This window comes from Tasmannia lanceolata, unplaced genomic scaffold (genome assembly GCF_043159265.1).
Source record: "Tasmannia lanceolata isolate RefF3 unplaced genomic scaffold, GAP_Taslan_0.1 ptg000008l, whole genome shotgun sequence".
NCBI lineage: Eukaryota > Viridiplantae > Streptophyta > Magnoliopsida > Canellales > Winteraceae > Tasmannia > Tasmannia lanceolata.
This window is the reverse complement of record NW_027518685.1, coordinates 36650925-36675498: the sequence shown is the minus strand read 5'-3', so window position 1 is coordinate 36675498 and position 24574 is coordinate 36650925. Positions and strand designations below refer to the sequence as shown.

At 41.4% G+C, this 24574-nt stretch overlaps 1 protein-coding gene across 1 annotated transcript; it reads right to left on the bottom strand.

Moving 5' to 3' along the window:
- Window positions 1–2086: 2086 nt before the first annotated feature.
- Window positions 2087–19192, bottom strand: LOC143883606 (uncharacterized). The gene is made up of 8 exons (XM_077386949.1): window positions 19072–19192; window positions 18224–18245; window positions 17847–17903; window positions 17382–17463; window positions 2670–2765; window positions 2450–2574; window positions 2350–2368; window positions 2087–2254 (listed from the first exon to the last, which is right to left on the bottom strand). Exons 1-8 carry the CDS (start codon window positions 19169–19171, stop codon window positions 2093–2095), a joined length of 663 nt encoding a protein of 220 aa, XP_077243064.1. The 5' UTR covers window positions 19172–19192; the 3' UTR covers window positions 2087–2092.
- Window positions 19193–24574: the final 5382 nt, after the last annotated feature.

The window sequence follows — 24574 nt, the reverse complement described above, 5'->3', positions numbered from 1 at the left end:
GTTAATTTAGATTAAATCATGAGAGTGTGTGCTAAATTTAAAAATTGACAAATCAACATGAGGCACAAAATTGTTAGTGGAAGTAAAACCTAGAAATTATAGCTTATTATGATGATCATTGTTGCATATTGTAGGGTATACATAGTTGTTGTGATCGTCTTTCCTTCCAAAGTACCACAATGCGAGGATAGCTTTTGGTTAGTGGATTTTCCTATGGTTGGGATGGGCCGATCAGAAAATATTTGGGACTAGGAGACAATATTTTTTTGTTTTTTTTGGACCATGTTGTAAAAAGCTTAAACTTGGAATTATGGAATGTGTTTTCCTTATGTCTTTCTCCTCATGTTTTTTCCTTCTGTCTATATTCTTTCTTGCTGCACACTCTGATGGAACATGAAAATTCTCTCTTCCACATAATGACTTGACTTGTGGCGACCACTAGTTCACCGAAACACGTGTGCAAGTGCTTCGGGTTGGGGGCGTCACACATGATATGCCTCTAGATCGTCGATCCACTGTAGACATGCAATCTCATAATTGCCATAGGGATCGTAACTAAAAGATGGATTGTAGCTAGGATAATATGGAACAAATGGTGGAGCCACTATGGGGAAGATCAACATCACATGTCGCAAGATGGAATCTGTAGAAACCAGCTGTTTGATTTGTCTTTGATATCGAAAGGAACACGATGCCTTTCACAGATGGCCTGGATCGGTGGTCGGATAAATTTTTTGTCCATAAATTAGCACTTATGCTCGCTACAGGCCGTTAAGAATAGGCTGGATATAATCTTCAGGTCATCCCCAACAATTCTCGTGTTGACATCATTGGCGAATTATGAGCAAAAATTGCCCCGGTGAAGAGAGAAACTAGAGAGAGTGAGATGAGAGAGAAAGGGGAGAGAGAAAGAGAGAAACATTTCTCTCTCTGTATGTTTTTTTAATTCTTTTCTTGCTTTTTTCCATTTCTCTTCCTTTTTTTACCTTGTTACCTATAACTATAGATTACCGGGTAATAAAGGGTTAAGAAGTAAGTGGTATTCTTTATAACTATCAAAGAAAGTTTCCAATGTCACTAAGTATCACTATGTAATGGAAGACAACTTGCCATTCTTCGATACTTATCAAGAAAAGAAACCCTTGGAGTTTCCTCCTTCCTCTCGAGAAACATGAACCAGATTGGGGAAGAGCAAGAGGCCAGAAAAATCTTTGGGAAAAGGTGGTGACTGAGAAGGTTTGATGGAGGGACGGTTAATGAACTACCATGGAAGGAACGGCAGAGAACGTAAAAATATGGTTTCAAGAAGTTTATGAATGGAGGTCTAGAAGGAAGTTGGTTGCTGAACCATGAACCAGAAACTTGTTCTTTGTGCCTTCAATTTGGGATTTTTTTTATTTTTTAGGGGGTGGGGGCAAAACAAGGTGGGTTTTCCGCTAGCTTTGCAACTAAACCGAGGCTGTTTGGGATGGAGTTCGGTTTGGGATAAAAAAAAGGGGGGATGAAGGTTGGTGGTTTAGTTGAGAATGATTTTTTGGGCGATTTAAGCAGAACTTGGGATGATGTGGGTGGCTGTTAAAATGGGTTATACAAATTTATTAAGCCGTGAAGATGGGACTGTGATCGATTAACAAAAAGGGAAGAGATAGCTCTTTAATCGGATGGGTTTAGCTGGTATTTACATAAACGACAAGTGGGCCGGGGTTGGTAGCACAGACTGCTCTCTTTCGATGGACCTTCAGATCTTCTGCTCGGTAGAGGAACAATCTTAGATCTTCACTCTGATACCAATTTGGTGTAGCCCAGAGAAATAGAAAGAGAGGAAAGATAAGGATAAAAGAAGAAGAAGAAGAAGAAGAGAAGAAAGAGAGAAGAAGAAGAGGGGAAAAAGAAACAAAGGAGAGGTAAGAAGGAAATATAAGGGGAGAAATTTCAATCAACCTTATTCCAAACCTTATAGTCCAATAAATGGGGCCTTCATACATATAAGCAAAAAAATAACATGGAAAATAAAATCTCTATATATAAATAACATGTAAATAAAATACGTGGATATAAAATTACTAAAAGTCCTGTTGGGCAAATGTGCCACTTATTTGCCCCACGGGTTCTTAAGATCCTCATCAGGTGGATATCCGAACGAAGGTGGAATAGGATGATCTAAACGCGACATCTGCTGAATGCGGGGCATAGCCATTGCCGATGGTGGCCCAATCACACCATCTCTTTTATCCATTTCAACTTTGTGCTGGGTCTGTACTAATCCACAATAACATCAATCAGCTAAACACATTAGAAGATAAGTGAAAATAGATAGAGATAGATATAAATATCGTGAATGTTTCATACCTGCATGCATGCACAAACCCTGCAAAGAAAATGCAAGTGGTATAATTAATAAAAGGATTTAAATTTTAGAATATGGTGGGTAGGGAAGGAAGGAACTTACAAACAATAAACCAAATCAGAAACACATGATAATATCTGAGAAGCCTTTCGAAGTTCACTTCTTCCAGTAATACATGCAAGAACAAAAATTATGCATGCAAGTTTCTGGAGCCAGAACATGGATGCCTACAACACCATAACCATAGAAAAAGTGCACTAAGTTAAACTAGATGCTGAGTGCTTAATTTCCTTTGAATTTCTAATAATGAGAGATATATTACAATAATGCAGTTGTCACATTTTGTTGTCTGTAGATTGAACTCATCTTGTAGTAGGTGGCGGGTTGTGGCAACTGAATTTGGAAAGCAAAGAAAAACCTGATGAAATGCACATGTTAATGGCAAAAAGAATAATTAAAAGACAAACAAGGACTATAAAATGTAGAATGCAGATGGTAAGTTCTAATAGATTTGTTAAAAGAAACAGATAAATAATATGCTTTCCAATATAGATTAAACACAAAAGCTCCAGTTAAAATACAGTATTATAATGAAGCAGTGCTACAATAGCTTACATGAGCCACAGTAACATGTCTTACCCTCCACCATCTCCCCTACACATATAGTGTACTAATATAGTAAATACTGTAATTATTTTTAGAGGCACACCAATACATAAAGGCATACTAGTAACATACCACTCATGGACCTACCAATATTAATAAAACAAATATTCTTTTATCCTGTTAACTCAATTGATCAAACTAATATGCCCTAGAAAATTTGGCTTTATATATAAAGTAGAAAACATCACCCTGTTCATCCATTTCTTGAGAGTGAAATCAGGAGGCTCTCACCCAATTTTAGTAAATAGGCTTAGATCTAAAAGATTATGTCACGCCCCAGACCCCACCCTGGGCGTAGGACGTGGCAACGCCGTACACTTGCAAGATAAATCCCACAAGCATACAAGGCTGCGAAGAAATAACAGAAATAAACTTGGCATTCCATAAATATAATATTAAATTCTCAAATAACGTAGACCCAACATAGCCAAATCAAATCTCAACTCTCCCATGAATCAAAATAAATAATTTTAGACGTAGTATTACACTTTTGTTTACCAATACTCACTGTCTGAAACAAAATCAAATAAGCTAACTAAAATCTCCAAGCTCCTACGGTTCTGAAACTATGCTTCTTCATCCGTTCACCACACGAGGATCAAACTCTGAAAATGTTAATATAACCACAATCAGTTGAAAAGCTCAGTACATAATAAAATACTACTCTAAGTGTAGGTCTAAGCATGCTAAGGCTCAATAAGGGTCAAACAGAAAGGTCAGAACTGAATACTGAAGTCTTAAACAGAAAGAGTGGGTATAATGATAATCAAAGGAGCATGTCATAACAAAATACTGAACGAAGGTGCAGTCAAAACTAAATAGTATCAAACAATAATCAAAGCTAGTATCAAAATAAAAGTCAAAGCCAGAATCAAAACATAAACCAAAGCCAAAGAGGGTGTCCAGAATGTCAGAACTATAGTCAATGCCAAAGGGTGTTTGGAATTCAAAGTTCAGAATGCAAACTCCACTTCGAGATCATTGGCTTAGTCTAAAAAGCAATTTATTTTCACCCACGGGTCCAAAAAGCGTGTTATTGCTTACATCGACTGCCCATGGTCTCAGAAGTAGTTCCTCAAAGTTCAGATACAAGTCGACAGGGCCAGCATTTTATCCCACTGACGGGCCAGAAGTTCCACTGTTCTACCCCCATGGTGGGTCCAGAATTGCCAATTTTATTACCCCTATATGGCAAGGTCCAGAATTACCCATGCCTCCACCAAAGTGTCCAGAAACAGAAGGTGAATCCAAAGTCCATCACAGATAGTTCAAAAGGTCCAGATAACGGATCCAAAGTCAAGAGTCCAAAACATATATTTTCTAAAGGTTCAGGTGTCATATCAAAGGTTCGTAACTAACTGGAATAACCGAAGCAATGGCGGTGAGAAAAGCAATATGAGCCCAAATAGATGGTATCGAAGAGTTCATAAGGATGAGCGTCAAAGCTCAGCAAAAGGGTTCCATAAGGGTTTCAAAAGTTCACTTTACAGGTAAACTCAACAATATCGTGGCAAAGGCAAAAATCAAAGTAATCCATATCGGTACAAAGCCAAAGAGTCCATATCGAAACAATATCATAACGAAACTGAAATCAAATGGTATATAGGACAATAATATTAGCATGCTAGACCCAAGTGATAACTGAAATCGTATAGGTACAAATCGGAGGTACTCAAATGAAATTCCAAGGGTGGTCCTTAGTACGGCAACTTATGAGGAGGAAAAATTTAGGTTGCTAATGAGTTTTAAGCTTTTGAAAACTTTAACCCAAATTTAGAATATTAAGAGATCAAGAATGACAATGAATCACACAAGTTAAATCCTAAGTGCAAATGCAAATTAAGAGCAAGAGTAAGAGAGAATGCACCCGAGATTTAAAGTGGTTCGGTCCTCCAACGCAAGGCCTACTCCACTCCACCAACCAAACCCGTTGATGGCTTCACTATTCGATCTTCTTAACTTCGGCGAAGATCAATGCCGATTACAATTCCGAATGCCTTTAACCTTGGTGGCAATCTTCACCACGGAGAGTGGGCTCCGCTTCTCCGAACACTCGCCCGAATACAATCTTGATAAAGAAAGAAAGAACTAAAAACAATCCCTCACAAGGGTTTACAAATTTGAGCCTAATGATCCAAATCCCAATTCAAGAGGATGACAGGCATAAACAAGCTTTAATCACTCTTTGGATGTTCAAGTAGAGTTTTTGAGTATTAGGATTGATGATTGGGAATATTAGAATACCCATATATATAGGAAAACCCAATATGACTGTTTGAGGGGCATTGTCGTAAATCTGGCAAAGTTCCCAACGGTCAAATTTCTTCCCGTTATAGTGTTCTCGGAGTTCCGAGAATTTCTCTTCGAGTTCCGGGAATATAAACAGAAGTTGGAAAAAAGCTAATGGAACAAATCTCGGAGCTCCGAGGATTTCTCGGAGTTCCGAGAAGCCTATGTCTAGCAAATTTTCAATTCTGTTTTTGGGCTTCCAACTTTACACCAAGTTGGGATTGTAAATGAGGGTTCCAAAGTGTTGGAACACCACAAGGACAATCACATAAATATTTAGGGTGTGTGAGATTAACTTAATTTATGCCTCTTAAAATCTAAATTAAGATTGGATCTTATACAATCTAACATGACTTTGATCTTCAATTGCGATGCTTTAAGTCTTCGTTCGTCTTGGATCTCCGATATCTTTGGCCTTCATAAGCGGTCAAATGAGAGCTTCTTGGCCTCAATCCAAGCAATCTTGTCTTAGCGCAATTATAGTCTACAACTTAGACATTCAAACACATTAGTGATATAAATCACTTGTGTATTGGAATCATCAAAATAAGATGGGAATGCCAAGGTGGGAACCATTGGACTTACAATCTCCCCCTTTTTGATGATGACAAGCATAAGAGATTTTCCAATAAAAGCATACATATATTTCCTTACACTAGATTTCTCTCCCCCTTTGGCATATATCAAAAAGATGGGGTAAAAGAAAAATTAAAGGGATAAAATTTACAATTTTAAGCTCCCCCTTTTTCAAGGAAAAAGACAAACATAGAACTCCCCCCATTTGGAAAACAAATTCAATACAAGAGGGGATATTTAAATAACCATAAAAAGATATTCAATTTTAAGTTCAAGCCCCTAATCTAAGCACATATGAAGATAATCATATGGGGGCTTTGGGAACCCAAGATTTCTTGGTTCCACCAAAATCCCTATTCTTAGATGCACATTGGAATTGGTAATGACCATTGATTCCACAATAATGGCATCTAACATGAGGGTTAGATAGACTAGTCTTATCATAAATTGCATGATTAGGTCTTTGACTAGTCTTCTTCAAGATTATGTCTATAATTTTGTCACCATTTAGGAATCCATGGAGACATAATCTTAACCTTTCATTTTTATTATGAAGATGTGTTATTTGATTTAAAAAATCATTAAATTCATCTTCATAAGATTTGAAAGAGCTTGCCACATTTTGAAGTTTAACAATTTGGTAAGTTTTCTCATCCAAACAACCCTTAAGGGTTTCAATCTCAAGTTTAAAATTTTCAATTTGTGCTATAGCTTGAGATTTGGAAGAAGAAGATTCATTTCTCAAAACATCAAGTTCATTTTCTAATATTTTTTTAACTTTATTTTTTAAAATTTGAGAATGCAAGGTAGTGCACAATTCATCATAAGATATGTTTCCACTATCACTACTTGATGAATTACAAGAGAAGTTAGAGTTTACCTCAACTTCATGGGAGCGTACCATGAGGCAAAGGTCATCTTTATTATCTTCCCCTTCACTAGAGCTCTTTCCCGAGGTACTAGTAGCATTCCAACCGGCTACAAGAGCCTTGTTCTTCTTCCAATCCTTCTTTCCCTTGTACTTTAAGGAAGATGACTTGAGAAGAGGACAATCCGGTCTTTTGTGTCCCGTCTTCTTGCAATTGTAACACCTTATTCCTCCTTCTACATCATTTTCTTCTTTCTTCTTCTTTTTATTCTTCTTATGTTTCTTCTCCATAAGCTTTTAAATTTTCTTAACGCTTCTCCCTCATTACTATCCGCTTCGCTTGAGGATGATGAATCCGTCTTGGAGCCCTTTAGAACTAGAGATCGACTTTCTTTTTCTTTCTCTTTCGGCTTCTTTTCTTCTTGACGGCTAGTGAGGAGCATGTCATGAGTGATTAGAGATCCTACAAGCTCCTCCATAGTTAGCGTCTTGAGATCTTTTGATTCTTAGATGGCGGTGACTTTTGGGTCCCAATAAGGAGGAAGTAACCTAAGCAACTTACTCACAAGCTCTTCAGTAGGATAAGATTTACCAAGATTAACTAATTCATTAGATATTTTAAAAAATCGGGTATACATTTCGGAAATACTTTCATTTTGACCCATTCTAAACATTTCATATTTGCTCTTTAACAAGTTTATTTTGGAATCCTTGACCTGTGATGTTCCCTCATGGGTAACGGCAAGTGTATCCCAAATAATCTTGGCAGAATAAAAAAGAGCTACTCTATTAAACTCCTCCGTAGATAAGGCGCAAAGCAAAAAGTTTATAGCTTTGTAATTTAAATTTGCATGCCTTTTCTCTACAGCATTCCATTCTTCAAATGGCTTGGAAGGCAAAATGTATCCATTTTCAACAATATGCCAAAGCTCCACATCTATCGAAAGAAGATAGACGCGCATCCTTGTCTTCCAATGTCCATAGTTGGATTCATCAAAGAAAGGAGGTCTAGTTGTGGAATGGCCTTCCAGAAGTCCGGTTCCATTTTTGTCTGCCATTTCACAATTAGAAAGTTGCCAAAGATCTTATGATCTTTCCCTTGTTGAAATTAAAAAAAAATTTCAAAGATTTTTAGAAAAGAAAATCTTTTAAGAGCCAAGGCTCTGATACCAAGTGAAATTCCAAGGGTGGTCCCTAGTACGGCAACTTATGAGGAGGGAAAATTTAGGTTGCTAACGAGTTTTAAGCTTTTGAAAACTTTAACCCAAATTTAGAATATTAAGAGATCAAGAATGACAATGAAGCACACAAGTTAAATCCTAAGTGCAAATGCAAATTAAGAGCATGAGTAAGAGAGAATGCACCTGAGATTTAAAGTGGTTCGGTCCTCCAACGCGAGGCCTACTCCACTCCACCAACCAAACCCGTTGATGGCTTCACTATCCGATCTTCTTAACTTCGGCGAAGATCAATGCCGATTACAATTCCGAATGCCTTTAACCTTGGTGGCAATCTTCACCATGGAGAGTGGGCTCCGCTTCTCCGAACACTCGCCCGAATACAATCTTGATAAAGAAAGAAAGAACTAAAAACAATCCCTTACAAGGGTTTACAAATTGTAGAAAATGTACAAATTTGAGCCTAATGATCCAAATCCTAATTCAAGAGGATGAGAGGCATAAACAAGCTTTAATCACTCTTTGGATGTTCAAGTAGAGTTTTTGAGTGTTAGGATTGATGATTGGGAAGATTAGAATACTCATATATATAGGAAAACCCAATAGGACCATTTGAGGGGCATTGTCGTAAATCTGGCAAAGTTCCCAACGGTCAAATTTCTTCCCGTTATAGTGTTCTCAGAGTTCCGAGAGATTTTCTCGGAGTTCCGAGAATTTCTCTCCGAGTTCCGGGAATATAAACAGAAGTTGGAAAAAAGCTACTGGGCCAAATCTCGGAGCTCCGAGGATTTCTCGGAGTTCCGAGAAGCCTATGTGCAGCAGATTTTCAATTCTGTTTTTGGGCTTCCAACTTTACACCAAGTTGGGATTGTAAATGAGGGTTCCAAAGTGTTGGAACACCACAAGGGCAATCACATAAATATTTAGGGTGTGTGAGATTAACTTAATTTATGCCTCTTAAAATCTAAATTAAGATTGGATCTTATACAATCCAACATGACTTCGATCTTCAATTGCGATGCTTTAAGTCTTCATTCGTCTTGGATCTCCGATGTCTTTGGCCTTCATAAGCGGTCCAATGAGAGCTTCTTGGCCTTAATCCAAGCAATCTTGTCTTAGCGCAATTATAGTCTACAACTTAGACATTCAAACACATTAGTGATATAAATCACTTGTGTATTAGAATCATCAAAATAAGATGGGAATGCCAAGGTGGGAACTAATGGGCTTACAAATAACATATGTAATAAAAGAGAATGGGTTAACAGTTCACCCAAAGTAGTACGTTATTAAGTACCTTGATTGATGAAAACTTTTCCTTTTCTTAATCACCTATAATCAAGAGTATGAATGTTCTCCATGAGTTTCATCATTAATTTCAATCCTATCAGGTATATATATACCCTCCTACTGACACAAGACACTCTTTGGTGCCTCATCGGAAAACAATCGGTGAATCGTCCTGGGATTCTTTTTAGTATTTTAGAATTTTCATCATTATAGAGTCTCCAAAACTTTTGTAACTATTTTTAACAGAAAGAACGCGTTTCCGACATGTCCGTACAGTACAAGAGCGTAAAAAATGGACAAGAAATGAAGAAGTTATGATTTTTCGAAGTTTCACAAAATTTCAGCGTTCAGACGTCTGACTGGTGTACCTTAGGACGTCCAAAAGCCTTCTGAAGAGCCTTCCGAAGATAAAAGGAGGAGAATCAATTCTACGGGTACCCCTTCGGAAGTCCTAAACTATGCTTCGGAAGTCCTAAGGTCGCGGACTTGATTTTTGAGTAGAATTTTAGATTCGTCCCGAAAACTTTAAAATGCCATAACTTTCTCGTTTTAGCTCCGATTCGCGCGTGTTTGGATCCGTTGGACTCGTATCAACAAGATGAATCCATTTAATCTAATTTCACACTCTGAAATCCTCAGATTTATTTATCATAATTAATTTAAACCTTTTAGGGTATCATCTCAAAGCCCAAAATCTTAAGAGTTCAATCTCAACTTCTTAATCTCTTAGGGATACATAAATTCATCCCTAAATTCTTATACAATTCCTTACACCAAACCTAATCATCTATATCATAATAACAAGACTCATTAGATCTTAGTTTTAGGGTTCTTAACATGCCAAAACTTATGTAGAACATAGATCTTACCTTGATTCGCGATCTCCCTTTACAAATCGCGATCTTCTTCTCCTTCTCCATGTAAATCTCCTCTTAGGGCTGAACAAGAACGGTTTAGGGTTTCTTAATGGATGTAAAATTCTCCTAAGATGTGTATTTTATAGGCTTTCTTAAAGAAACCCTAATCTAACTCTAACTCTTACTGATAAAAACACCCCTAGTATTTTTGATATTTTACAGATTCAAACGCAGAAAACTTATCTCCGGGTTGTAAGGTGAAAATAAATTATATAGGAGATCATCTAGCCACAAAACCCCAAGCATAGAAAAACAGCCATGGGAACCTTTTTTTCACAAATTCAGAATTGACGGCCTCATATATTCCAACATTTTTTTGCTAAAAATTTACATTTTAATTTTTAATTAAATTATGTTTTATTTTCAAATACTAAGCTAATTAGTAAGAATCAAGAATAATGCATCATCCTACGACAATGGCCTTAGACATCTGCAATCAGTTCATTCAATCAATAAGTAGAAAGAATACAATGTCAATTGGTGATTCTCACAAATGAGGTTATGGTAATTCTCATTCTTAAAGTAAAACAAAGAAGAGTCTTGGAGCACAATATGTATAGGAGAGAAGAGAAGAGGACAAGAAGGAAGGAAAAAAGGAGAAAAACCCAATTATAATAATGCCAGTTGTGACAATGGGACCTATTATAACCCACATCATAAACAATAAAACGAGTCACTAAAACATGAAAGAAACCACTGAAAAATACATTCTAATTAAAAAACACACCCTCAATCTAGAGCATAGATGATATAGATATCATCTATGCTCGGGTTGGAACAAACAGTATGAAATCTATCATGACCAAAGTGCTTCCCCTGAGATAAACAATAGACTTGTAGAGGCGGGAAAATTTGAAATCGATACTGGGCTTGGGGATGGACATCAACTGATCCCCTTAAATGAAAAAAATATTTTTTCAGTTGCAGATCTTGGGCGCCAAAATGAAAATTTTCAAAAGCTCCTAGAATCAAAATCACCCAATGAAAGCATGGCTACCCACCAGGAAATACATACAAGCAAGCATCAAGTGAAAACTTCACTCAATATCCAAAAAGAAGAAAATGAGAGGGCACTGAAAGATTTTGTTAGCTGGCCTCCTTTATCATCTACAAACCAAAATGAATTAACACATAGTTGTCATGGGAATCCAAAACCAACCACATAAGGAAATGCTTGGAGAACCTTGTTTGCTAAAAAAGGAGAGTCAAACCTCCTCAAAGCTGGAATTCATCTGCTCAGATGAATTGGAAGGAGATTCAGAACTTGACTTTGAAGTGAGGAACTTGAGGAGAATGACAAGAAATGGCATACCTCTATGGTGGGGTATTTCTTGAATAAAAGACCTTATTTCCTGGGACTTAGAGAACACCTAGTGAGGACCTGGAAACTCAAGGGGGAGTTTCAAATGTACAACCTCCATGGTTTCTTCCTATTCAAGTTCAATAACACAAAAGATCGTGACACGATTCAGGAAGGAAGCAATTACTTTCGCTGGTTGACCTTTGGTCTTCCGTAGATGGGAACCAAGCATGGCCCTTTCTTTTATGACAATACCAAGCATGGCCCTTTCTTTTATGACAATACCAAGCATGGCCCTTGAAAAGCTCAACCTCTTCATAGTGCCAATATGGGAGAGATTGCTTTAGGCTGAATCTGAGATTTTGGTCGGTCCATTGCCTAAGAAAAATTGCCAGCAAGATGCAAGATTGGGCATCCGCTATACATGGATGTTCAGATGTCAGAAGCCTCTCAGCTGAGCTGCACCCGAGTCTGTACCGAAGTGGAAGCTGGAATAGACCTCCCAAATCAGATTGATATCAGAACATCTCTCGGAGTAACTCACTAGAAAATGGAGTATGAATGGAGGCCTTCTTCTTGTAAGGAATGCAAATCCTTCAACCATGCATCTTCCTCATGCCTTGAAAACCAAGCTAAAGAAAATGAGAAAAATGTGAAAAAGGAATGGAGGCCCATCAATCAAAAAGTTTCGCCTCAAAACAGGAAACCAGACCCCGAGGATATAATCCCAAAAGAAAATGAAAAGCTAGAGAGACAAGAGCCCCAGTCCCAACCATGGTTTTAAATTTTGGTTTCGGCTAAAATTTCAGACTTATCTGAAACCGAAATTTCTGCCAAAATCCCAAAATTTCAGCCAAAATTCGGTACAAGCGCACAAAATGGCGGATTTTTAAATCGAAATTTCAACTGAAAATCCTAAAATTTCAGACGAAATTTCAGTAATTTCGATTGAAAGTTTGTAAAGGAATAAAAAATTAATATTTTATAACAGATTTCACTGAAATTACCAAAATTGGAATTTTGTAAATTTCGGTTTCCGAACGTTTCGGTTTCGGTCTTGACCGATTTCGAATTTCGGTCGAAATTTAAAACCATGGTCCCCACAACCAAATCCCCACCAAAATGCTCTTCAAAAGCCTGAAAAAGCCAATACACCCACAACCAACACAACTTCAAACCCTTTTAATGTTCTAGACACGGAAGGGGAAGCAGAGGAAGAAGATGAAAGCACATAGGAAGATGAAATCCCAAGTCACATAAAGCATATTACTCGCAAACCCCAAGAAAATGAAGAGAGGTAAGAGGTAGGTAGAAAGAATCATTAAAATTTGCGGAAGAGCAAGAGAGCTAGGAAGTCAAGTCAGAGGATGATAGACGCCCCTGGTTACTAGGAGTTTTTCGTTATCTTTCTGTAGAAACTGCTTCTAAGGATAGGTCTTGCCGTCGTTCACTTGGTATGTATCCCTATTCCTGTGATAGGTTTGAGTTTGTATGCTGATTGTATCATCTTTATCATTCTAATAAACCAGTAGGGGTCCTCGCCAAACCCCAGCTTACCTATCCAAAAAAAAATCTCTCATGACCAAGCTCTTTGGTGAAGATGTCTGCTGGTTGATTGTTTGGACTTCAAATATGGACTTAAATATGTTTACCCGAGATGTTATCCGAACACTCTAAATTTTTGTATCATGAACACAATGGATATACTTTCTGACTCCAAGGCCTCTATCACGTTCTCCCCCTGAATCATTGCCTTCACAATCTCAACCAAAGGAACTACCTCGTCCTCTAGCACTATGACCACTGCCTGCTGTAATCATTAGAGCAAGATCAATCACCAACATTACCATTGAAAGCTGATGACATACCAATACATTTTAGTCGAGAGTATGACTTGGTAATAGAGGAGAGATCTTTATTAGCCAAAATATGTCCCATGAAGTGATTGATATGCAAGGTTGAGACCACACAAGAATTTAGCCACTTTAAACCCCTCTCACTGTCTCTTTAGCAATTCTAATTCATCAAACAAGGATCGATATATATATATATATATATATATATCATCTGCTCCCACATACCTCTCAGAGTACATAGTAGTCCCTAAGGGATTTTTTTCTTTCCACAACATGAAACATTCTCGCAATTCAAGAGTATTTATATTTCCAAAAAAAGTACGAGAAATATTTTCATGTGATGAGTAAATCTCCTTAATTGTGTCCAAAACTTCCTTTGTTGTGTCTAGAAACATGATGTTGAAATAACTTTCCACGACAAGCTCATGATCGAATAGTTCTCGTTTAACCATTCCTCGTATCTATCTTTATAAACTAATCCCATATGAGATAATTATGCCTTCCTTAGTTAAAAAATTAGCTTATCTCTTGCACCCAATGCTACATTTATAGACTTATCCAACATGAGATAATTCCACCCATTCAACTTCATTGACATAAATTGTATTCCTGGCATTGCCACAGTGAGGGCATGCTAGTGTTACTTTCTCTCAAAAGTGTAAACTATAAAGCATATAGATCACAAAATTACTAGAGAAACAACCTTTCAAATTCACAAAGAAGATAACAACCACTAGAGAAGAGATGTTGTTAGAAATTTGAAAAGTCAAAAAATCAAAAAGCTCATTTTATTTTTTGTAAGTTTAAAATTTGGGGGGAAGATTCCAAATTGAAAGATACCTCCTGTCTTCAAAAGCACTTCTCTGGTGGGGACTTGAACCAAAGACCTTGGGGTGTGTGGAGAGGGCTCTCAACTACAATACAAAACATTTAGTCTCACATTGGAACTGTTGAGAGAGTTTCTTATCCATATAAGAGGTGGAGTTGGAGGAAAGGCTTGTGCATTTCAAGGGGCATTGGAAATTGTTAGGTGACCCGGTTTTATATGAACACAAGTTCATATAGACACACATGTGTGTGCTGGGCTGGACCGTAGTCTGGGGTTTGGGTAAATAACTTTTTAGTGCTTAAAACAGGTTTAGTTATTCCTTAGTCCTCCCAAAAGTTTTTTGCTAATGGAACCCATTAAATGAGTGTCAGACTTTCTATGTATTAGGTATACATATCCAAATCTAGAATAATCATCAATAAATGTTATAAAATATTTCATGTGTCAATGTGTTTTAACATTCATAGGACAAGATATGTCTGAGTGAACAATGGTAAGTAGTTCACTACACTTTTGCATTCTTGGAAAAGGCTTTCTCATCATCTTGCTAGTTAAGCATGGCTCACACGAGTGGGTTTTTCAATTTCCATGTTTGGAATTAAACCACTTGTTGACATTCTTTTCATTGTATCTTTGTTTATATGACCTAATCTCATATGATAAATGTAAGGATACAATCACACTAAAAGACACATCCATATAAGCAGAAGAACTAGCTTTATTATCAGAAAAAGCTTTTACAACAAGTCGATACAACCCATCAACTCTATGTCCACAAAACAGAATATGACCATGTTTCCCAATGGAAACCTTACTAGAACGGAATCGAACCTCGAAATCATGCTCACCAAGGCGAGCTACTGAGAGTAGATTACACCTTATATTCGGCGCATACAATGCATCAGTCAGAAGGAGATTCGAGTAACCGAGTAATTGAATTCGGAGTGTACAACTCCCATAACATCGCAGTACGTGTTGTTTCCCATGTACACACGATAATCACCGGTCTTTATCTCCTTCATGTGTATGAAACTCCTACGAGATCCGGACACATCGCGAGTTGATCCAGAGTCAATCGACCAAGCACGATCGTCACTGTCTCAAAGTAGGGACTAAAAAACTATGCATCCTATGTCCTTTAACCGTTTGTTCTAGCCATTCTTGTTTTCTTTCTTTTTAGAACAATTGAATTTGACATGCCCTAATTTACTATAGTTGTAGCATTTTCCCTTAAAGTTTTTATTCATGAACTTGTTAATTTTTGCTTTGAATTTTTCCTTCCCTTTTTCCTTTCGGAAGTTGTTATGTTGGAATTTGATATTTGAAGAGGAAGAAGGGCAAACAAAGAGGAGCTTTAGTGTTCGTTTTCATTTGTCTCTCCGCCTCAACACCAAGCATCATCAACAAGTTCCTCATTGTAAGATCTTGCCCTGAGTAGCGGATTGCTACAACTACCGTTTCCCATGACTGGGGAGACAATAAAGGACTGTGAAAATCTAGAGCTTCTATAGGATTGGGTTTCCAAAAGATGCGAGTACTTTTGCAATGATAGTCAATTTATTAACATGTTCGAGTAGTGATTCCCCTTGTTTCATCTTTGTAAAGTTAGACTTTTCTATTGGGAACTAAATGTAAGATTCAGAAGCTCCACCATATGACTCTACGAGAGCATCAAACATTCTTTTGGCAGTTTTGTATTCACCATAAATTATTTCTAAATTAGGTTATATGAAAATAAGCATACTTAACATAGCAGTTTTGTTATCGTCTAAGAATTTCTCATAGGATTCTATTATAGCATAACTAGAATTTAAAGTTGGTTCTTTTGGTGGATTAGATCCAAAACATAGTCAACTCTATCTTGGAAACTCTTCTTTTCCAAACCGAAAAAATTTGTTCCGTTTAGCTTTTCAATTTTTGCAGGTTCCATATTAACAACCCTATTAGCCATGATATCTAATTGAGAAGTTAGAGATCTAAGGGTTTAAATGACAGACCAAAAATTGATGATCAAGTTACTAATTAAGGGTGTCGGAGTCGGATACTTGCAGTGTGTTGAAAATGGTTGATTGGTACCATGTGTGCCTCCAATAGAGCTTTTCTACAAATCCTCATCCTGTGGGTTGGAATTGTTGGGAAGTCACCATCTGAAAGAAATATAAAGCCTTTCACAAATCCCAAATCGGATTCCCGAAAGTCTTTGATCGAAAATTTACTCTTGATCAACAGTCGATATCGATCTAATATCTTGATGTTGACGGTTGAAGATATGCTGGGTGTCGGTCTTCAAGGTGTTTAGAGTAGTTTTCCAACTGATGACAAATCCAAAATCAGACTAGAAACATCTCCAAACTTGACTCAGTGATAAAGACAAATTAAGGGGTATCTTTTTCAAAAACAGGGCCTCCCAAATTTCAGCTGACACCCAGCTCTTCACAGACAAGTCTCTATCGCCTTTTAATTCTCAAAACCGGAGAACTCTTGCACTCCATGTATTCCTCTCTCTTACCTCTGATGACAAGACCTTCCTCCCTTTTGTCTTTTCTCTTTGCACCTCACTTTAAAGAATTTTTTTTATCTCTTTCCTCTTCCCTAGACAAACAAAAAAGACAATAGTCTCTTATTTATTTTTTCTCAGTGCAAGAAGAAAAGATAAAGAGTCTGGAACCTTCTTTCCCTTCTTATCTTCCCGACCAAAAGAAATGCATTGAAGATTTTCAGTCTGGAAAAAGGAGAGGGCATATCAGATGCGAAACACGAACGGTTTCCAGTGGTGGAGACTTCGGCCAGTGTGGCTGGCAGAAAATGGTGACGTTCCAGTCAACAGTAATTGCCGGATTCTGGAGTTTCACGGATGTTCAGTACCCTTGCTAGGAAGGTGACAATGGCTTTGGTTGGCAACGAAGACCCCTATCTATTGGCCGAGTATTTGTTGCAGGGGGGTGTGGAGACTAATCTCTTCGTTGTAGGTGAAAGCTCTGATACCACTAGTAGAATCACGACGCTATCAACTATCCCAAAACCAATTGGTGACGGGAATTGCACAACCATTTTTTTTTATTAAGTAGCACCATCACAGTGTCTGGGGCATTGCTAGCACAAGGCCTAGGATCACGCGGCCAACCTCCGATCTGGGGCCAGTACCCCCACCTAGGCAGCTAGGCCAACAATTGTGACGAGATGGAAACCTAGGAAATCTCTTTTTCTTTTGGATGAGGTAAAACTAAAATGCGTAGCATAAAAAAATTAAAAAACAATTCCATACCTCAGTCCAGAGACCAAATTCAGGGCAACGACTTTCCCCACAGTTGCCGCTGCATGGCATGTATCCACCACAGCATACATACCTACAACAAACAAAAAACAGAGCAATTGTGAAACAACTAACTACTCCAACAGCTTAAGCTGTTGGAGATGGCATTATTTAATATTTCTTTATAATTTAACACTCCCCCTTACATGGGGCCCCTCTTTTTAGGGTTAGCCTACACATGGCACACATGTGGCCCCTCTTTTTGGGTTTGCCATTTACGTGTGAATTTTTAGTATGATGGAGCCTTGAACCGAAAACCTTTGCTCTGATACCATCTGAAACAACTAGCTACTCCAAAAGCTTAAGCAGTTGGAGATGGCATTATTTAATCTTTTTTTATAATTTAACAAAAATCTCAAAAGACCTGTTGCAGAATTCTCATAAGCTAGAACTGAAAGGGAAAAAAATCAAATTTACCTTGTCAAATCATTATAAAGTGCTCTTTTGCGGAGTAAGTATGACACACACGGTCCACTACAATGAAATAACAATTGCATTAGATAGGTTAAATTTAAGAAATATCGTTTATTAATTGAATAAATAAATATACACATTTCTATGTACTGGAGCAATTAAACCAAAGTTTTTCCCGAAATTCGTCATTTTTCTCAAGAAATAGCAACACAATGGTACAAGATGCATAATGCAAAGAAATGATAATTGTTAGAAATGTTGCAATGAACTAGAAATTAGCACCACTGATTAGCTGACAATAGATGAAAAGCGTAACAAAAGAACCAGGTTGCAGTTCGGAAGCGAATCCACAAGAAAACCCAATGGATCGGAGTACTCACCACCAAAGGGAGAAGCAGCAATCTGAGCAGAGAAAAAAAAACCAAAAGATGGTTCCGATTACAGATCAGAAGAAAAAAAGAAAAAAAAGAGAAAGGAAATGATATCAGCTTAACTATGTTTTAAATTTAAATAACTACATGGTCATAGCTTTTTCTTTTCTTTTTTTAAAATGGCTTGTAATAGCTTTTTTGGGAAATGTAATAATCTTTTGGTAATCTTCCTTTTCAAAAAAAGTAATAACCTTTTGATAAAGTTGCAGCTTGGGTTGAGTTTTACCAGACCCGCACAAACTTGATCCGAAAATAACCTAGGTCGGTTTTAGAAATCATGGGTCTTGGGATGGGTCGGATTGAAAAACCCGACACAATCTTGAGTAGGGCCGGGTTCACCCGACTCATACAGATGTGCTGTGACTTTCTGAAATATCATTTGAATAACATGATAAATTATTATTCAATATATTGATATAATTGTTTTCATAGAGGCGATAATGTTTGTGATAAGAAAATATATTTTCCTTCTTCAATTTATGCTCTTGATAACATAAATTTAGTGATTTTTGCTTTCAAGATTTGTTGTTATCTACAATCTTTGAAATCAGTCACTATTCTACACTAAAAAAGAAAAGCCCGACTCCACCCAGGAAACTATCTCGGGAAGGTATGGGTTAATGAATCTCAGGTTTTCCCGTAAAAAAATAGACCTGACCCGACCGAGATAATTTCTCGGGTAGAGAAGGTTTTGGAAACCGGATCTGCCCACCTTTTGACAGCTTTTAAATACTATACAGCTCTTTAAATTCTAAAAGATAAGATGCATAAGCACAAATAACAAGCGAATCCTTTACATGGAAAATCAGCTTGTATGGTGCTCAGGAGGTCGGTGTGCCAGACATTACGGTAGCTCTGACGGAGCTTCATCTTGTTCAGATGATCCTGCGACGCCATGAAAACAGAAATTTTCGATAATAGAAACCCTAAGTCGTAGTAGAAGAAGAAGAAGAAGAAATGGGAATGGGAGGTGATGGGGTCCGAACTCAGCGATGGGGTCCGAACTCAGCAACCAATTGGCTGTTGACACGTGGCCCTCACAGGGACCACTGCAAAGCCAACACCTGTCCCTCTAGGTATGACACCTGGACCAATCAGGGACTTCCACCTGCCCCTCCTAGGTATGAGACCTGGTCCATACAGGGGCCACCACCTGTCCTGGACAGGTGGCTCAGAACCACTATAAATAGCCTTCACTTGTGCTAAGGTGAGGGATCTGAAATCAAAACCCTAAGCTTTCTGCTCTGACATTGCTCTGCACTCCTGCTCATACTGACTTGAGTGTCGAAGCGCCCGTCCGGAGTATCACTCCGGGTTGGTCCTCTGACCCTTTGTCTTCTTGTCTGTGCCCTTGTGCAGCGCAGGACTCCATTAGCCCTTCAGCTGTAGCCTGCCAGATCAGCCCTTCCGGCCCTACCATAACCTGTTACTAATTTTAGACCTAACAGATTTGGCGCCATCCGTGGGACCCCGGAACAAAAAGCTGTTCGGAACATCACTCAACCAATGGTAGGGAAAAACGGAAAGCATGTGCCAACCTCCCGGACGACCCGGGCTACAGCCCCCCGCGAAGGAAGAAGCGAGCGACTGGCCTCGCAGATAGAGGTCGGGGCGGTAGGGGAGCATAGTCCGACTCGCTCGGACCGTTCAGACCCTACCCCGACCCCGAGGGAGATGCGGGCCCTTTTCCAAGAAATGACTACTGTGATTGCGCAGTTCAGGAATCCGGCCACCGCACTCCAGCAGCACCCAGCCGAGGCCTCTCAGCCCGCCCAGAGGAGGGGAAGCTCCCGCAGAGAGCACACGCCCCCGCCCCGGGAGCAGACTCGTCACTCCACAAGACGAGATCACCTCTCCCGGGACAAGCATGTGCACCTCGAGCCTCACCTACATCACCGGTCACGATCTCCTCCGTACAAAGGCATGGCAGCAAGAGAGACGCCACGCATGGAGAGGGATCGCAGCACCGGTGAAGGAGTCCGGCCAGTCAGTCCGGATCGGCTATGAGCCCGCCAGCAAGAAGAGAGAGGCCCGTCCACCGGGCTGAGGAAAGAGACGACCCGGTGTTGCGAAGGATCCAGCAGATCGACCACCGGATTGAAGAGCTCGCCAGAGAGCAGGGCCGGCCTGCCTCCCGGATCTTCACAAGCGCTCAACCATTTTCGGACAAAGTGCTCAGCGCGGAGGCCCCCGCGGGCTGGAAGATGCCGCAGATTTCGCAGTATGACGGGATCACCGACCCCGTGGACCACTTGGAGACTTTCAGGACCACAATGCTCCTCCACGGGGCGTCGGATGGATTCATTTGCCGGGCATTCCCCACCACGTTGACTGGAGCAGCGAGGGACTGGTACTCGCGGCTCAAACCCAGGTCCGTGAACAATTTTGATGACTTTGGGGATAACCTGGCCCGTCACTTTATGAGCAGCAGAAGACCCAGGAAGACGACGGCTTCGCTGATGGCCCTCAGGCAGGGAGATGATGAGGCCTTGAAAGTGTTCGTTGGTCGCTTTAATAGGGAAGCTCTTCAGGTTCCCAACCTGGATCCCTCCGCGGCCACGAACGCCCTTCTGGCCGGCGCCCGATCAACTGACTTCAGGCGAGCAGTGGCCCGGCGCATTCCGCAGTCCCTCGCAGACCTGATGGCCGGGGCAGAGGAGTACATCTCGGTGGAGGAAACTCTCGCCGCCCTGGACTCTGCTAGCAAGAGAAGGCCTGAGGAGAAGAACCCTACCAAGCAGCGTAGGGATGATAAGTCTCAGTAGAAGGAGAGAAGCCCTTCCCGCAGGGAGAGGAGCCCTTCTCGAAAGGGGAGAAGCCCCCACCCGAGAGAGCATTACACGCAGCTGACCGCGTCCAGAGCACAGATCCTGGCAGCCATTCGGGAAGAGGACTTCATCCGGTGGCCGGAGAGGCAGACTTCGTCGGCAAAAAGAAACATGTCCCAGTACTGCAGGTTCCACAAGGACCACGGCCACGACACCAACGCGTGCCTTCATTTGAAGGAGGAGATCGAGCAGCTGATCAGCAGAGGGTACCTCGGAAGGTACTTGAAAAATGATGACAACAAAAGAGAGCGCAAGGACAAGCCGAGGCCCAGAGGCAAAAGCCCCCGGGGCGCTCAACCTCTGGGCGACCGCATTCAAGCTCCGGCCCCGGCCAGCCCCCTTCCTCAGGTACCTCAACCTCAACCTCATGGTGTTATTGGTGCCATTTCAGGAGGGCCGACCGCAGGAGGAACCTCTTCATCAGCCCGCAGGACTTATGCCCGGCAGGTCAACGCCGTCCATACCTGCAGCAAGAAGGCCAGGCTAGAGAACGAGATATCCTTTTTAGATACAGATCTCGACGGCCTGATCCTCCCGCATGATGATGCCCTGGTCATCACCATGCTGGTGGCGAACTGGGAAATGAAGAAGATCTTGGTCGACAACGGGAGCTCCGCAGACATCCTCTATTATCACGCCTTCGAGCGGATGCTGATCGGAACCGACCGTCTGAAGCCGGCCAACTCTGATCTGTTCGGGTTCTCCAGAGAAGTTGTCAAAGTGGAAGGGTAGATCGAGCTTCCAGTTCTTATCGGGGAGCCGCCCTGCCAGTTCGCCGCCATGGTGAACTTCTTAGTGGTAAGGGCCAAGTCGGCCTACAATGCTATCCTGGGTCGCCCCGGCCAGAATCTCCTCCGAGCTGTTCCCTCCGCCTATCATCAGAAGATGAAGTTCAGTACACCAGGGGGCGTAGGGGAAGTCAAAGGGGATCAGCCCCAGTCGAGGCAGTGCTATGCAGCGGCACTGAAAGGGAAGAATGCGTCCGAGTCTCTGCCGATCGAGCTGTTTGATCTAAGGGATGAAGCCCAGATCATAGTAAACGAGCCGGCCAAAGACCTTATATCTATCCCGTTGTACAGCGATGACGACCAGAGGGTTGTCCAGATCGTCTCTGCCCTGCCAGAGGCCGCGCAGCAGGATCTTGCTAGTTCCTCAGAGCCAATGCAGATGTCTTCCCCTGGGCTCCTTCAGACATGCCCGGCATCGACCCTGCAATCAGCACCCATGAGCTCGGGGTTGATCAGACCTGCAAGCCCGTGAAGCAGAAGATGAGACACTTTGCACCGGAGAGGCGAAGGGCCATTAGAGAAGAGGTGGAAAGGCTTCTGAAGGCCAACTTCATCCGCGAGATCCAGTACCCGGACTGGCTCGCAAATGTTGTGATGGTGAAGAAGTCTAATGGGAAGTGGAGGACCTGCATAGATTTTACAGACCTGAATAAGGCCTGCCCGAAGGACAGCTACCCGCTCCCGAAGATCGATCAGCTCATCGACGCTACTGCAGGTCACGAGCTGCTAAGCTTCATGGACGCTTTCTCAGGATATAATCAGATCAGAATGCATGAGTCCGACATTCCGAAGACATCCTTTGTAACCGATCAGGGGACTTATTGCTATCGAGTTATGCCTTTTGGATTGAAGAACGCAGGGGTCACCTACTAGCGGCTCGTCAACAGGCTGTTCAAAGAGCAGATCGGCCGCAATATGGAAGTATAGGTGGACGATATGCTGGTCAAGAGCAGAGCTGCTTGCAATCATGTGGCCGACCTCAAAGAAGCGTTTCAAGTCTTGAGGGAGGACAACATGAAGCTCAATCCGACCAAGTGTACGTTCGGCATCGGAGCAGGCAAGTTTCTGGGCTTCATGGTAAGCCAGAGAGGGATAGAGGCAAATCCTGAGAAAATCAAGGCGGTGATGGAGCTGACTCAGCCCAGAACTATCAGAGAAGTACAGCGTCTGACCGGGTTAGTAGCTGCCCTGGGGCGGTTCATCTCTAAGTCCGCGGAAAGATGCCTTCCGTTCTTCAACGCAGTCAAAGGTATAAAAACCGCGCCCTGGACTTCGGAGTGTCAAGCGGCATTTGAAGAGCTGAAGCAGTACTTGTCCTCTCCGCCGTTGCTGTCCAAGCCAGAGCCAGGAGAAGAGCTGATTCTGTATCTCTCAGCAGGACCTTTGGCAGTTGCAGCAGTACTGATCATAGAGGAGTACCACCAGCAAAAGCCGATCTACTATGTCAGTAAGGTCCTCCATGATGCAGAGACAAGATATCAGCGAGTAGAGAAGCTCGTATACGCCCTCGTTATGGCGGCCAGAAAATTAAGGCTGTATTTCCAGGCGCATACGATCAAGGTCTTGACGGGACAGCCCCTCAGGCAGATCCTCCACCGTCCAGACACTTCAGGCTGAGTTGTGAAGTGGGCCGTGGAGCTCAGCGAGTTTGACATCAAATATCTGCACAGGCCAGCAATCAAAGCTCAGGTTCTTGCAGACTTCACAGCTGAATGTACAATGCCAGATTCAGACCCCGGGTCGGAAGCAGCGCTTCCTTCAGAAGCAGAACCGGTTATATCCGAGCAGCAGACCGAAGCCGAAGCGGTTCCGCTTCCCGGGCTTGAGAGTGCAGCTCCATCGACTAGCCCGCCTCCATGTTCTGGAGAACCGCTCTGGGAGGTATATGTCGACGGATCTTCAAATAAAAGTGGCAGCGGTGCCGGACTAGTTCTCACAGGACCAGATGACTTTGTCCTGAATTATGCCTTGAGGTTTGGATTCCGTGCGTCAAACAATGAGGCAGAGTACGAAGCGCTCATCGCCGGAATGAACCTCGCCATTCAGGCCCGCGCTCAGAGACTGAAGGCGTACTGCGATTCACAGTTAGTCGTATGTCAGATCCAAGGAGTATATGAGGCCCGAGAAGAGCGAATGATAAAATATCTGCAAAGGGTCCGTAGCCTGGCTAGCAAGTTCGGAAGTTTTGAGGTCATCAGAGTCCCCTGGACTGAAAATGCAAAGGCCGATGTGCTCTCAAAGCTAGCGGCATCGGGCTACACCGCTCTCAGAGAAATTCGTATGGAGTTCCTAAAGACCTCCAGTATTGATGACCAGCCCGTCTTAGTAATGCAGATCGACGATGAGCCGTGCTGGATGGATGAGATCATCAGATATCTGCGCAGCGGAGAGCTCCCCGGAGAGAAAAAAGACGCCCGTAAAGTCGTACAGCGGGCAGCAAGGTTTTCACTTGATGGCGAGACTCTGTACAAGAGATCTTACACCCTCCCGTACTTAAAGTGTCTCCGGCCAACCGATGCCCTGTATGACCTGCGAGAGACCCGTGAAGGGATTTGTGGAGAGCATCTTGGGGGCAAGGCCCTCGCCATCAAAGTCCTTCTAAGAGGCCTGTACTGACCTAAATTGAGACAAGATGCACTGAGCCTTGTAAAGAAGTGTGAGAAGTGTCAGAAATTCTCCCCCGC

Bases quoted from the DNA above. Each gene is read 5' to 3' on its own strand.
- LOC143883606 (XM_077386949.1), bottom strand. From the start codon at position 19,171: ATGGCGTCGCAGGATCATCTGAACAAGATGAAGCTCCGTCAGAGCTAC. The intron at 2,766-17,381 runs GTATGGAATTGT...GCATTTCATCAG, and splicing joins AATTTGGTCTCTGGACTGAG to GTTTTTCTTTGCTTTCCAAA. The intron at 2,575-2,669 runs GTAATATATCTC...ATGGTGTTGTAG, and splicing joins AATGTGACAACTGCATTATT to GCATCCATGTTCTGGCTCCA.